Source organism: Suncus etruscus, chromosome 4, assembly GCF_024139225.1.
Source record: "Suncus etruscus isolate mSunEtr1 chromosome 4, mSunEtr1.pri.cur, whole genome shotgun sequence".
In the NCBI taxonomy this organism is placed as follows: Eukaryota; Metazoa; Chordata; class Mammalia; order Eulipotyphla; family Soricidae; genus Suncus; species Suncus etruscus.
In genome coordinates this window covers 122,218,278-122,231,757 of record NC_064851.1, presented here as the reverse complement: position 1 = coordinate 122,231,757, position 13,480 = coordinate 122,218,278, and the positions used below count along the sequence as shown (strand labels likewise).

The following is a 13,480-nucleotide window of genomic DNA, read 5'->3' as shown; positions in this document are numbered from 1 at the left end:
GAAAGAGTCAGACCTCAATGGTTAATCACACCAAGGTAGGTGACCCAATGAGGTGATACTCGGGAAGATTTTCGAGGACTGCTCATGACCACAACGGTTTCTCTAACCTAACTAGAACTACCTTACTACCTTTCAAGAACAGTAATTAGTGCCTCAATTTAATCTGAAATAACACTTGATAGTCTCTGAAAATGTAAGCAAAAATATAACATACCCTTAAAGAAATAAAGACTCATATTAGGCATATTCAAATGCTAACATGGTAGCATATTAAAGAATAAAAAATGAAGGTACCAAAAATGACTGGTTATAATCATTTGTTAATGCACTGTAAAAAGAGGCAAATGGTGCTTCTGGAGAAAGAGTACAGTGGGGCTGGCGCTTGCCTTGCTTGATTCCCAGCACTACTTATGATCCTTCGAGCACAACCAGGAGTGCCCCCTGAGCGGAATAGCTCTTGAGCACTTCTGAGTGTGGCCCCCAGACAGTAAAATCATAAAAGTAAATGTTGACATCAAAACTTGGGGGAAGTAGAGTTTTTGTATAAAATAGGAAGTTATCAGGATAGAATATTGTCTCAGAGGTTTTTTTTATACCCCTTTCCCTATATCTTATATTTTTATATAAGCCTCATTGTAAACCACCTATCAAAAACAGTAGAAAATTCACAAAAGATAATCCCTCCCTTCAAACCTCCCCCAGTAGATAAAGGAGCTCAGAAAATACTACTAGAGAAAACCATTAATTCACAAAGCAATGTAGCAAGAGAAGATAATGGAAATATGAAATCCAGAAAACATGGAATAAGGTACTATTAGTAGCTCTAAACCTCTTAATAATCAGTCTAACTGTAAATTGATTGCATTCTCTAAGCAGAAGGCACAGTAATTGATGGTTGTTTTTTTTTTTTAATTCCAGCTGTATATAGTATACAAGAGCCACTTAAGTTCTAAGGACAGACTAGGCACAGAATGAATGGAGAGGAAGCAATATCCGAAGAATATAAAAGCCAGAAGAGAACAGGGCTAAGGATACATGTAATTAATAAGATAAAAATAAATAGACAAAATAACCCCCCCAAAATGGTGGTTAAGAATAAAGTCATATAATAATAAAGGCATCATTTTGTCAAGATGAAGATCTCTAACTGTACAAAGCAAATTTTAGCACACCAGAAGGCAGAAATCATAGCAAAACGGTAACAGTGGGTAACTTGAGCAGCCTGCTTTGCACTTGAGTACTGGGCAGCTCATCCAGATGGAAAATCAAGAAGAATGCTGGACCTGAACTATGCTTCCAACCAAATGGGCCCAAGAACATTTTCTCAATATTCTACTAATAACAGAAGTAGAAAAGGAGCATATTAAGCCTGGCAATAACAGGAGGAAGAAACCACAAGGAAGAAGGCTAAATGAAGTAGAGATCTGAAAAACAATAGGTCAAAGAAAACAAGAGCTGGATTTTCAAAAAAATAAAAAGCACATTTAGAAGCCTATGTAGATTGATTAGGAAAAAAGGACTCAAGCAAATAGTCAATAATGAAATCACAGCTCATCACCCAATCACCCATGACCATGTGCACTCGCGCGCGTGCAGACACACACACACACACACACACACACACACACACAACTCAGCTCTCTGAGACCACTGTGATAGAAGTAGAAAAATCTGTCATACCAATAACAAGGAGGAAATTTGAATCTGTAACAAAAGTTTTCCTAAAGGAAAATCTAGGATTAAGATGGCTTTGCTGAATTATTACTGACATTTCAAGAAAAATGAGCACAAATCCTCAAATTGTTCCAAATTGATAGAAGAAGAGGGAACTTCAGCCACCGTTCGTTCAATCCTGTGAACACAGCTACTTCTGCATGAGCTTCCTGGTGCTGTTTGTTCCCAACTTTCTACTCAAGAACATTGCTTTGCCCTGTGTCTCCCCTTTCTTAGGAATTTTAATAAGTTCCTGATAAATTTATTAGGGTAAAGTGGCAACTTCCAAGGGTCTTCTTGGTTGACAGTGAGAAGCTAGTGAAGTTTATTCACTGTTAGAGAATAGTTGCATTGCCGTCAGCCTTTCCATGCTGTCCCTATTTCCACCACTCTCTTCTCCAGTAGCCCAGGGATGGAGAATAACCTGCAGGATGAAAAATCCTGGAATGAGAAATGATGAGGCATGACCTTGGTAGGACAGAACAGAATAGACGCTTTTCATCGGCTGCTACAGGTCATCTCCTGCATTGTGTATGATGCTAGAAATATCAAAATGGCTCTTGCAGAAAAAAAGTTCCCTATCGCTGCATAAACCCTGATCAGACATTTTCCCCTTCTTTCTTCATAATTGTCTTTTCCAGAGTGTCAGTTGGAATTCTGCAGCCTTGCATCTTTCAGAATGCTTCTTTCATTTAGAAGTACGGACTTAAAACTTTTGGGGTGTCTTTCACTGATCTAATAGCTCATTTCCTTTTAATTTTTTTTATTTTTTAAAATGTTATTAAATTTTATTTTAGGCACTGTGGTTTATAATACTTTTTTTGTTTTTGTTTTTGTTTTTTGGGTCACATCCGGCAGCACTTAGGGGTTACTCCTGGCTCTATGCTCAGAGATCGCTCCTGCCAGGCTTGAGGGACCATATGGGATCCTGAGATTTGAACCACCAACTTTCTGCAAGATGAATGCCTCACCTCCTCTCTCCTGCCCCGGTTTACAATACTCTTAAAAATAGAATTCTATGCAAAAAGAAACCAAAAAAAAAAAAACCTGTTCACTTTTTATGGCAGAATAATATTCCATTGTGTGACTGTACCATAGTGTCTTTTTATTCCTTTACCCATTGAAGGATACTATGGTTTCTTTAAAGTTTTGACATCTTGGGGCTGGTGAGCTGGTACTGGAGGTAAGGTGTCTGCCTTGCCAGTGCTAGCGTAGGATGAACCGTGGTTCGATCCCCTGGCGTCCCATTTGGTCCCCCAAGCCAGGAGCGACTTCTGAGCGCATAGCCAGGAGGAACCCCTGAGCGTCACCGGGTGTGGCCCAAAAATAAAAAAAAAAGTTTTGACATCTTTAATGATATGGAGATATGTGTATACATTCCTTTATGGTTATAGATTTGTTGTTTACATGGGCACATTCTAGTGAATATAATTGCTGGATTAAATGGTAAGAATATGTTTAGTTTTTGGTTTTTTGATCATATCAGGCTATGCTTAGGGTTTACTCCTGGCTCTGTGCTCAGGGATCAATCCTAATAGAAGTTTGATTCTCTGTGGTGTTTGGGATTGAGCTAGGGTTAGCCCTGTGCAAGGCTTTAACTTCTTTAGTATCTCTTCAGTCCAAGTATGTTTTGAAAGAAACCTCAACTGTCTTCACCCTGCCAGGGACTAAGAGTTGCAGTTTTGGTGCCTTTTTGTCAGCATTAAATGCCATTTATTTAAAAGGTATATAGTGATAATTTTATATATATATATATATATATATATATAGTGATAATTTGCTATGTTAATATGCAATGTTTCCTAATGAGTTATATTGTGGGGTTTCTTTTGTTATTTTTAGACCTCCTTAATTTGTTTTCTTTTCTTTATTATTATTACTTTGGAGCTTCTAAGTGGTGCTCAGGGGACCTGGGGACTCTGCTGGAAATTCTTGACCCTTCTGGTCAACAGTTCATTATTCGGGCCTAAGGCAGCAAACCTACTCAAACACTTCAGTATCTGTTTGGAAAACTATATTGCAGTGCTGGGGATAGAGCACAGGGCATCTGCATGGGAAAAGATGAACCTCAGTGCCTGTCCCTCTCTTGCCTTGAGCTGCTTTTTTTTTAATTTTTAATTTTTAATTATGAGAACAAAGATGCAAAGAAAGAGGACAAGGTAAAGTTACAGTGGAAGGACAATCACCATGACATAATTCTCAGAAGTCCCCTTGCTGATATCTTAACTTTGAACTTTCAGCCAAAGAACATTAAGATAAATAAAACAGAATCCATGTATAATTACTTTGTCCCTCAAGTCCCCAGATTGTAGCACATTATAATATTTCTTAACAGCACACAAGGCAATCTAAAGCCATAAAACTTACGTAACTCCTTAAACATTAGAGGCATAGTATTTTTACATTTTCATGTACATGCATATTAGCTTAAGTTAACCTCAAATTTTAAGTGGTATTTTTTTAAGAATTGGAGTCAAAGGAACATAGTAAAAACGGTGTTAGAGTGGCAATTGTTGTTTGCATAGGCCCACCAAAATATGAGGGGCATGGAAAGGAATAACCTTAGCCTAAATACAAAGAGACCCTACCCCTGAAGTTTCCTGGCAGAAGACCAACTCTAGGCTCCAGGCAAGCTAGATCGTCCAATCCATGTGGATCTTATTAAGTACATTATTGAACAGTCCTTTATTAGATGAGTCCTTTGCAAAGATTATTTTCTAAACTCATCTTTCCCTAAAGTTTTTTTTTCCTGAGCAGGACTTTAAAATTTATTCTTCTTTCCTTTTTCAGTCATAGTTGTGATGATCAGGATTCTCCCACTCTTGGTCACATGGGTCTGATGCTCATGCCTTGATTACCAGTGTGCTAGGGATCACACACATTGATACTCCTGGCTGGCACTTGACATGTGGGGTGGTATTGGGGACCAGACTCTTGACCTTCTGTATGCAAGATTCGTGCTCTACAGTTGAACTAACTACATATCTGGGCCTTTAGAACTTTGTGGATTCTTTTGGGCCACACCTTGCAATGCTCAGGTTTTACTCCTGACTCTGCATTCAGGAATCATTACTTGGAGTGCTCAGGGAACAATAGGGGACCCTGTGGGGATTGAACTCGAGCCTACCACTAGCAAGGCAAGTGCCCTACCTGCTGTACTCTCTTCCCTATCCAGAACTTTGTAATGTATTTAAACTCTTTTGTTTTTTTTTAATTTGCTTATTTAAAGAAAATGTATCACCTAGTTCACATAACTGATCATAATACATTTGTTTCACGATGACAAAAAGTGAAGTTATTAAAAAATAGAAAATTGTTGGCTTTTTTTTTATGGTGTCCTGTCTTAAAAAAAATCATCAAACCCATAGACTCAGGGCATCCAGATAGGTAAGGAAGAAGTCAAGCTCTCACTGTTTGCAGATGACATGATAATATATTTAGAAAACCCTAAAGACTGCCAAAAAGCTTCTAGAAACAATAAATTCATATAGCAAAGTGGCAGGCTACAATATTAACACGCAAAAGCCAACGGCCTTCTTATACTAATAATGATAGAGAAGAAATGAACAAAAACCAATCTCATTCACATTAGTGCCCCACAAACTCAAATATCTTGGGATCAACTTAACTAAAGAGGTTAAGGGAAAAGGAATATGAGCGGCATTACTTTCCACAATTTTAAACTATTACAAAGCAATAGTTATCAAAACAGCATGGTATTGGAATAAAGACAGATCCTCAGATCAGTGGAATAGATTTGAGTATTCAGAGAATGTTCCCAGACATATAATCAACTAATGTTTGATAAATTTATCTTTGATAAATTTCTTGGATAAGATATTCAAAATGGAGCAAGAAAAGTCTCTTCAACAAGTACTGTTGGCACAACTGATTAGCCACTTGCAAAAAAGTAAACTCAGACCCCATCTAACACCATGCACAAAGATCAAATCCAAATGGATTAAAGGCCTTGATATCAGGCCTGAAACCATAGTATAGAACAACATGTAGGTAAAACACTCCATGACATTGAGACTAAAGATATCTTCAAGGAGGAAACAGCACTCTCTATAATCAAGTGGAAGCAGAGATAAACAGATGGGACTATATTAAGCTGAGAAGCTTTTGCACCTCAAAGGAAATAGTGCCTTAGATAAAAAAGCCACCCACAGAATGGGAGAAATTATTCACCCAATACCCATCAGACAAGGGGCTAATATTAAAAATATACAAGTTACTGACAGAACTTAATAAGAAAAAACATATAACCCCATCAAAAATGGGGAGAAGAAATAAACAGACACTTTCTCAAAGAAGAAATACAATAGACAAAAGACACATGAAAAATGTTCCACATCACCAGTCATCAGGGAGATACAAATCAAAATTACAATGAGGTACCATCTCACACCACAGAGACTGGCACACATCACAAAGTACAAGAACAGTCAGTGCCGGTGGAGAGAAAAGAACTCTTATTTACTGCTGGTGGAAATGCCATTTAGTCCAGCCTTTATGGAAAAAAATATGGAGATTCCTCCCCAAACTGGAAATTGAACTCCCATTTGATCCAGCTATTCCATTCCCAGGGATATAGCCTAGGATCACAAAAATCCCTTCCTCTTACCTATTTACAATAGCCAGACTCTGGAAACAGCCAAGATGCCCTTCAATAGATAAATGGCTAACGAAACTATAGTACATATACACAATAGAATATTATGCAGCCGTCAGGAGAGATGAAGTCATGAAATTTTCCTATATGTGAATGTACATGGAATCTATTATGTTGAGTGAAATAAGTCAGAGGGAGATCGATAGACCCAGAATAGCCTCACTCATCTATATGTTTTAAGAAAAATAAAAGACATTACTGTAATAATGCCCAGAGACAATAGAGTTAAGGGCTGGAAGGGTCGAAAGGACTGGCTCACAATTTGAAGCTCACCACAAAGAGTGGTAAACGCTGTTAGGGACATAACTATATAAATAGCTAGCGTGACAGTGTTAAAGAATGAGAGAAGTAGAATGCCTGTCTCGAATATAACTGGGGTGGGGAAGATGGGGGGCATTGGTGGTGGGAATGTTGCATTGGTGAAGGGGGGTATTCTGTTTATGACTGAAACCCATCTATAAACATGCTTGTAATCATGGTGCTTAAATGAAGATTTATAAAAAAAAAAAAAAAAAAACAACCCATAGACTTCCTAGATTTCTCAAAATGGAGTTCATAGGTTAGTACTTTCCCTGTTGAATTTATTTTTGGTTTTGTTTTGGGTCACATCATACAGTCACGCCGGGATTTATTTCTTACTTTGTATTCAGGATCACTACTAGTGGGGCTTAGGGTACTGGGGATCAAATCTAGGTTGGCTGCATAGAAGGCAAGTGCATACTGTTATTGCTTCAGTTTTGACTCTTTTTTTTTTTTTTTGTCAAAATTTTCTGGACCTATCTTGTGATTCTATTTTGTCTCAGCCATCTTTTCTTTTCATTTTTAAAAATTTTTATATTGTTTTTAGTGTAATATCTTCTTTTGAGTTTCAAAAGATTGGCAGCTGAACCTTTATAAATTCTGACATAAAGTGATATGCATGATGTTCCTTAAGTAACGGTATTGCAAACAACAGTGTGTAAAGGAAAAATAAAGGAGGAGAGGGAGAAGAGGAGGAGGAGGGGGAAGGAGGAGAGAGAGAAAAAGAAAAATGTCTGCCACAGAGGCAGGCAGGGAGGATAAAAGGAAAGGAGGGTGGGAGGAAAACTGTGGACAATGGTGATGGGAAATGTACACTCATGAAGGGTGTTGTACATTTTGTGACTGAAACTCAATCAAGAACAATTTTACAAATATCTCACAGTAATTCAATTAAAATATTTATAATTACATAAGATATATTTGTTTGCCTTGATTTCCCCTAACTCCTCCCCTCCATCCCTCATTTTTTCTTTATCCCCCTTTTTTTTCTTTCTTTTTTCTTGGGGGGTGGAGTTTGGGCCATACCCAGCAATACTCAGGGTTACTCCTGGCTCTGTGCTCATAATTCGCTCCTGATGGGATTGGGAATCAAATGGGATGGGGGGATGGGGAGGATTGAACTCAGGTTGGTCCTGTGTTGGCTTCATGCAATACAAACACCTTTTTTTTTTTTTTAATAAATTTGTATTGTGATCGAAGTGTATTACAAGTCTTTCACAGAATTATTTACGGTACATAGTGACAATGAATGAAGGGCATTCCACCACCAGTATTGACCTCCCTCCGCCCCTGTTCCCAGCATGTATTCCAAATCTCCCTCCTTTATCCCCCAGAATACTATTGTAACTGGTCTCCACTTTACAGCTTGTTGTAGATTGGGTATCTGTTCTGTTGTCATTGACTTTGGGTTTGGTGTTCAAGTCTGATCATTTTTTATTTTCACTACATGTTCATGTGACTGGTCCTGGGTATTATCATTTTCCCCCCTCAATTTATGAGGCTGAATGATTCAAGTTATGTGATTCTGTTGGAGATAAAAGGGATAAGGAAAAGAGAAGAAAAAATTCGGTAGCAACTACCAAATAAAGAAAAAAAAAAGAAAGAAAAGAAAAATGCACCCAGAAAAAAAAATCATCAAATAATATCCACAAGAGTGAAAAAGAAAGAAAAAAGTGGAAGAAAAAAAGAGAAGGAAAATAATATTAAAAACAGACAAAACAAAACAAGTAAAAGGAGTGCTGGAGTGGCAGGGTTTGGTGTTACCCCACTTTTTTTTTGCATAGGCACAGTAAGTATTGGGGAATTAAGGGAATTCCCATGGCCTAAGAGATTCAGGGTTTCTCCACTATTGAAGCATACTTTCATGGGAACAACTACTGGCTCCATATATACTCATTACCATATCCCACTTTTTTGTTTTTGTTTTTTTGGGATGCCAGGAAACTTTCCTCTCAGTTGTGGATGAGAAAAGCAGGCCACTGTAGCTAGCAATCTTGGTAATTGCGCAGGTCATAGGACAAGGTCTAGGATAGTCTTTACAGTTCTAGAGTTTTTGTTTCATCCTTGTTGTTGTGTTCAGTCTTCTGTATCTTGTGCTCCCTGTTTTAGCTCAGTCCCTAGGATATTATGGTTCCAAAGGTTCTGCTTAGTCTCTGTTGTCAAAGTTGGGCTTCTGTATTAGGAAATCTTGATTTTTGTAAGAGACCTGGGCTACAGCCTAGGGTAGGGTTTTCCTTATTTGTCCCAACGTAAGCTTTGCCCAGTCATGGTTGTCAAAGTCAGTTTTCTGTAGTTAGTGCTCTTATTTTTCACATCTTCTGATTTCCACTTAGTGTTAGGTAATGTGATAGGACAACCTGGTCTTAGATCAAGTTGTCATTTCCACACTGTCCTCGTTGTTATATTAACACTGGCACAAGTTGGTGTCAGAGCGATGTTATAAATCTCCCAATGGAGCTTAGTTCCTGGTGTTGTTGCAGGGAGCTGTATCAGTTCTACGTCTGGGATCTGGGGTTTGAGATTGAATTAACACTGTTCAATTTCAGGAAGACTGAGTTGTATCCACAGTATGTCCAGGATGGGAGGCACCCTTGTGTTGTAAAAAGTGTGAGTTCTTATCCTTAGAAGATAAGATGTAGCTTCTGTGTCTATGTTTTCCCCCTTCTTTACTGTGCCTATACAAAAACATGGTGTCATATTGTATTGCTGGTGCTATGCTGGATAAGGATGACAGATCACAGATACTGGGGTTTGGTTTTGATCTGAGCTTTTATCCCAGGCAAGACGTTTTCTTGGTTTTTGTACCAAGCAGCACCAAAACTGGTGAAGATAGAGAAAATATGTATATATAAAAAATAGAACAAATAAGGGGCCGGTGAGGTGGCGCTAGAGGTAAGGTGTCTGCCTTGCAAGCGCTAGCCAAGGAAGGACCGAGGTTCAATCCCCTGGCATCCCATATGGTCCCTCCAAGCCAGGGGCAATTTCTGAGTACTCAGCCAGGAATAACTCCTGAGCATCAAATGGGTGTGGCCCCCCCCCCAAAAAACAACAAAAAATAGAACAAATAAATATAACTGAGTTAAAGAAAGAAAAAAAAGGTATTTGAAGAAAACAAGTGATCGAGGAGGCTACCTGTATGTTTAGAAATACACATCTTAAGATGCGTTATTATATAGGTATTAAACTTACAAAGGCAAAATAGGCCTCCCAATTAGGTCTTTTGAGATATTCTTATGGGAAGTGAAAGCCAAGGCTTTTTTTCATATCACAGACCTTGGTCTTGAGTTTGAGATATGATTTGTGGCATTACGGAATCATGTAGTGTCCTTGAGTTGGAGGTTGTGCTGAAGGTAGTTCTGGTGTTGTGCAACAGTCCATGATTTGATGGGGTAAGAGGGGCCACAAAGCTTGAGTCAGCAGGCATGTTGGTTGTGGTTTCTTAACAAGTAATGAGATGAGGGATCGAGAGGGTGTCTTTCATTGAGGAGCTAGATGGTGGTCTGTAGGGGCAGGAGGTTGGTCTTGGTACCTAACAAGTTAAGAACTGATGGTAAAGAGATTAATTAAGGGGAAGATAACGAATCTGGGTTGGGACATGAGGGAGTAGAAGGGGCTTGGGTGTGGGGGAGGGGCAATATATTAGAGGGGCTATGAATTGTTTATGGATTAGGCTTGGCAGTGAGAGAGGACCACAGTACAGGAAGTCACTTCTACATATACACTGATTTTAGAGATCTATTTGAATGTTATCCTCCAAATCTAGGGCATTCCATTTCCTTTCCTAGAAACAGTCAAGAATTAAGAACATTTTTTGGGAGATGTTAAAAAGTATATTTTTCGCGTGGGCGCTTTTGCGCCTGCTTGCTTTTGAAAATGAACACTAGTAAGAAAAGAACCCCTGAATGGGGTCCAGTATACATTGAGGAGGAGTTTCTCTCCCCCACCCTCCCCCCAGGGCCCGATTTACCAGGCCTGGCCCTGGAGGCCAGTCTGGTGTGGGGGCATCTCAGTCCCCTGGACTAAGTGGTCAGCCCGGGGGGGCCTTTGGCTAGCTGTCCTGCCCACCCCCAACATACCAGTCGAAGAGAATCAGAAGTCCTGGCATGTGGAGTCTTCTGAGCCCAGCCCCTGCCTCTGAAGACAAACACCTTCTTATTCATGTTATTGCTCTGGCCCTTCCTTTCATGCCTTACAAACACAGACAATGCACACTTATTATTTGGTGTGCATCCTTTTTGATATTTTCTACTCATTTGACACATACTCAACTCCGCACACACACAACTACGTATGTATATTCTGCAATAATTTACCACTGAAAATATAATTCTGCCCTTTATTACACAGTTGACCCTGTGTTTTCAAAAGCCAGGTTTTCTTCCTTGATCTGTTATATACTAGAGCTTTCTAATGCTATGTTTAACACATCAAATGTGGACATAGAGAACCATGTACTTTTCCTGATTTCTGTAATCACAGAGTACAAATTTGGGCTGGATCAATAGTACAGCAAGTAAAGCACTTGCCTTGCACATGTCCAACCCAGGTTTGATCCCCAATACCTTCTATGATCTTCTGAGTTCACTAGGAGTGATTACTGAGCACAGAAATTGAGTACTGCCAGAATGGCCCCAACATTTTTTTTAAGAAGTATACAGATTGTGGCCTGAGAGATAGCATAGAGGTAGGGTATTTGCCTTGCATGCAGAAGGACAGTGGTTTGAATACCAGCATCTGATATGGTCCCCTGAGCCTGCCAAGAGTGATTTCTGAGCATAGAGCCAGGAGTAACCCCTGAGTGCTGCTAGGTATGACCCAAAAACCAAAAAAAAAAAAAAAAGTATACAAATTTGAATGCTGGTAATATTAATATCATATAAAGAATAGAGGCTTAAGTCTAAAAAACCACCAGGGCTAACACAATGATTCATAAGGCAGCTTTTTATTTACCTATAATATAAACAAATCATTTCGATACAGATTAATATTTTTGGTGAGTTTGGATCTGACTTTCTTGTTAATTCTTGCCTGGAAGTTATAATATTTGTAGCTTAAGAAAATTTTTTGTTTTGGGGTCACACCAGGCAGCACTCAGGGGTTACTCCTGGATCTACGCTTAGAAATTACTCCTGGAAGGTTCAGAGGACCCTATGGGATGCAGGGATTCAAACAACAGTCCTTCTGCATGAAAGGCAAACACCTTACCTCCATGCTATCTCTCCAGCCCCTCTTTTTTTTTTTTGGCCACACCTGTTTGATGTTCAGGGGTTACTCCTGGCTAAGTGCTCAGAAATCGTCCCTGGCTTGGGGTGACCATATGGGACGCCAGGGGATCGAATCGCGGTACTTCCTTGGCTGGCACTCGCAAGGCAGGCACCTTGCCTCTAGTGCCACCTCGCCGGCCCCAAGAATAATTTTTAATGTAATTTAAAACTTGATAATAGAATGTTAATTAATGGGCTTTCTTTTTACTTTCAAATAGAGCAACATTTTGCAGATGTAGTACTTAGTGAAGAATTTCTGAATCTGGGCATTGAACAAGTGTGCAGCTTAATATCGAGTGACAAACTTACCATTTCTTCAGAAGAGAAGGTAAGTATATTTTTCTAAATGTACAGTTATGTATTTTCCCTTTCTCTATTTTTCTTTGTCTTACAATGTTTTGACAGTTTTTCACTTGTGTGCGCTCAGTGACAGCTGTGATCTTTGATCTAAAAGTTCAGAAATCCAATTCATTGGCTTTTTGTGTTTCAGAATATTTTTATCTCTTCTTTAGTTCTGATAACCTTGGTGGGTAGAGGATTCTTCTTTGGAGGTTATTTTCATTCAGTACTTTGCATATTAGACACTATCATTTTGAACTTGACCTCCATAACAAGAACATGCACACATCAAATTATCTGAACTAAGTGCTTTGGGAAATTGTGTTTCTTCCCAGAACTAGATGCCTAGAGGAATTCTGACCTAAATATAATTATTTTCTAAATGGAATTAATTTCACTATCAAATAAGATGCAAATTACCCAGGGTGTTAAATAAAGTTTAGCCTTTTCTAATTCGTTGTGTATGTAAAGTAGGGGTAGGGTGGCTCAGACATGTGTAAGGCAAACACCCTCCTCATTTCACTGTCTCTCCAGCTCCAGTTTAACCTTTTTTAGATGAGATATTGTGGTAGTCTTGTCCTCTAAACAAACCCCTATTGTTTTCACCTTACCATGGCCAGCACTGGCTTTTCTGCATTCTGCAACTCTGTATAGAAGCTTTATATTCTTGTAGTCCCAGTCATTGCATTATGAGGCTTATTCCCCAGTCTTTGTCAGCATTTTCATATAGGTGGCTTTTGGGGGGCCACACCTGGCAGTTCTCACGGGTTACTCCTGACTCTACACTCAGAAATCACTCCTGGCAGGCTTGCGAGGAACATAAGGGAAGCCGGAGATTGAACCTATGATCGAACTCTTGTCTGCCGCATACAGGGCAAATGCCCTACCTGGTGTCATATTCTGGTCCCAAGAGTCTTCAAAATTTTTTATAAGGGTTTTGGGGCCAGAGCAGTGGCACAAGCGGTAGGGCATCTGCCTTGCCCGTGCTAACTTAGGATGGACAGTGGTTCAATCCCCTGGTATCCCATATGGTCCCCTAAGCTAGGAGCGATTTCTGAGCACATAGCCAGAGTAACTGCTGAGCATCACCTGGTGTGATCCAAAAACCAAAAAAAAAAAAAAATCTATTAGTGTGGAACTTGATACCTTTATTTATGTATTTAAAAGTATGATTTTTAGTTCTTTTCTC

At 39.2% G+C, this 13,480-nt stretch overlaps 1 protein-coding gene across 2 annotated transcripts in view; it reads left to right on the top strand.

The window, feature by feature from the left end:
* Positions 1 to 13,480, top strand: part of KLHL2 (kelch like family member 2) — a 126,159-nt gene that overhangs the window by 89,402 nt on the left and 23,277 nt on the right. For both annotated transcript variants that reach the window (XM_049772349.1, XM_049772351.1), the window contains one exon: positions 12,171 to 12,280. In XM_049772349.1, the coding sequence (XP_049628306.1) occupies positions 12,171 to 12,280 (110 nt within the window). The remainder of the gene's footprint in view (positions 1 to 12,170; positions 12,281 to 13,480) is intronic.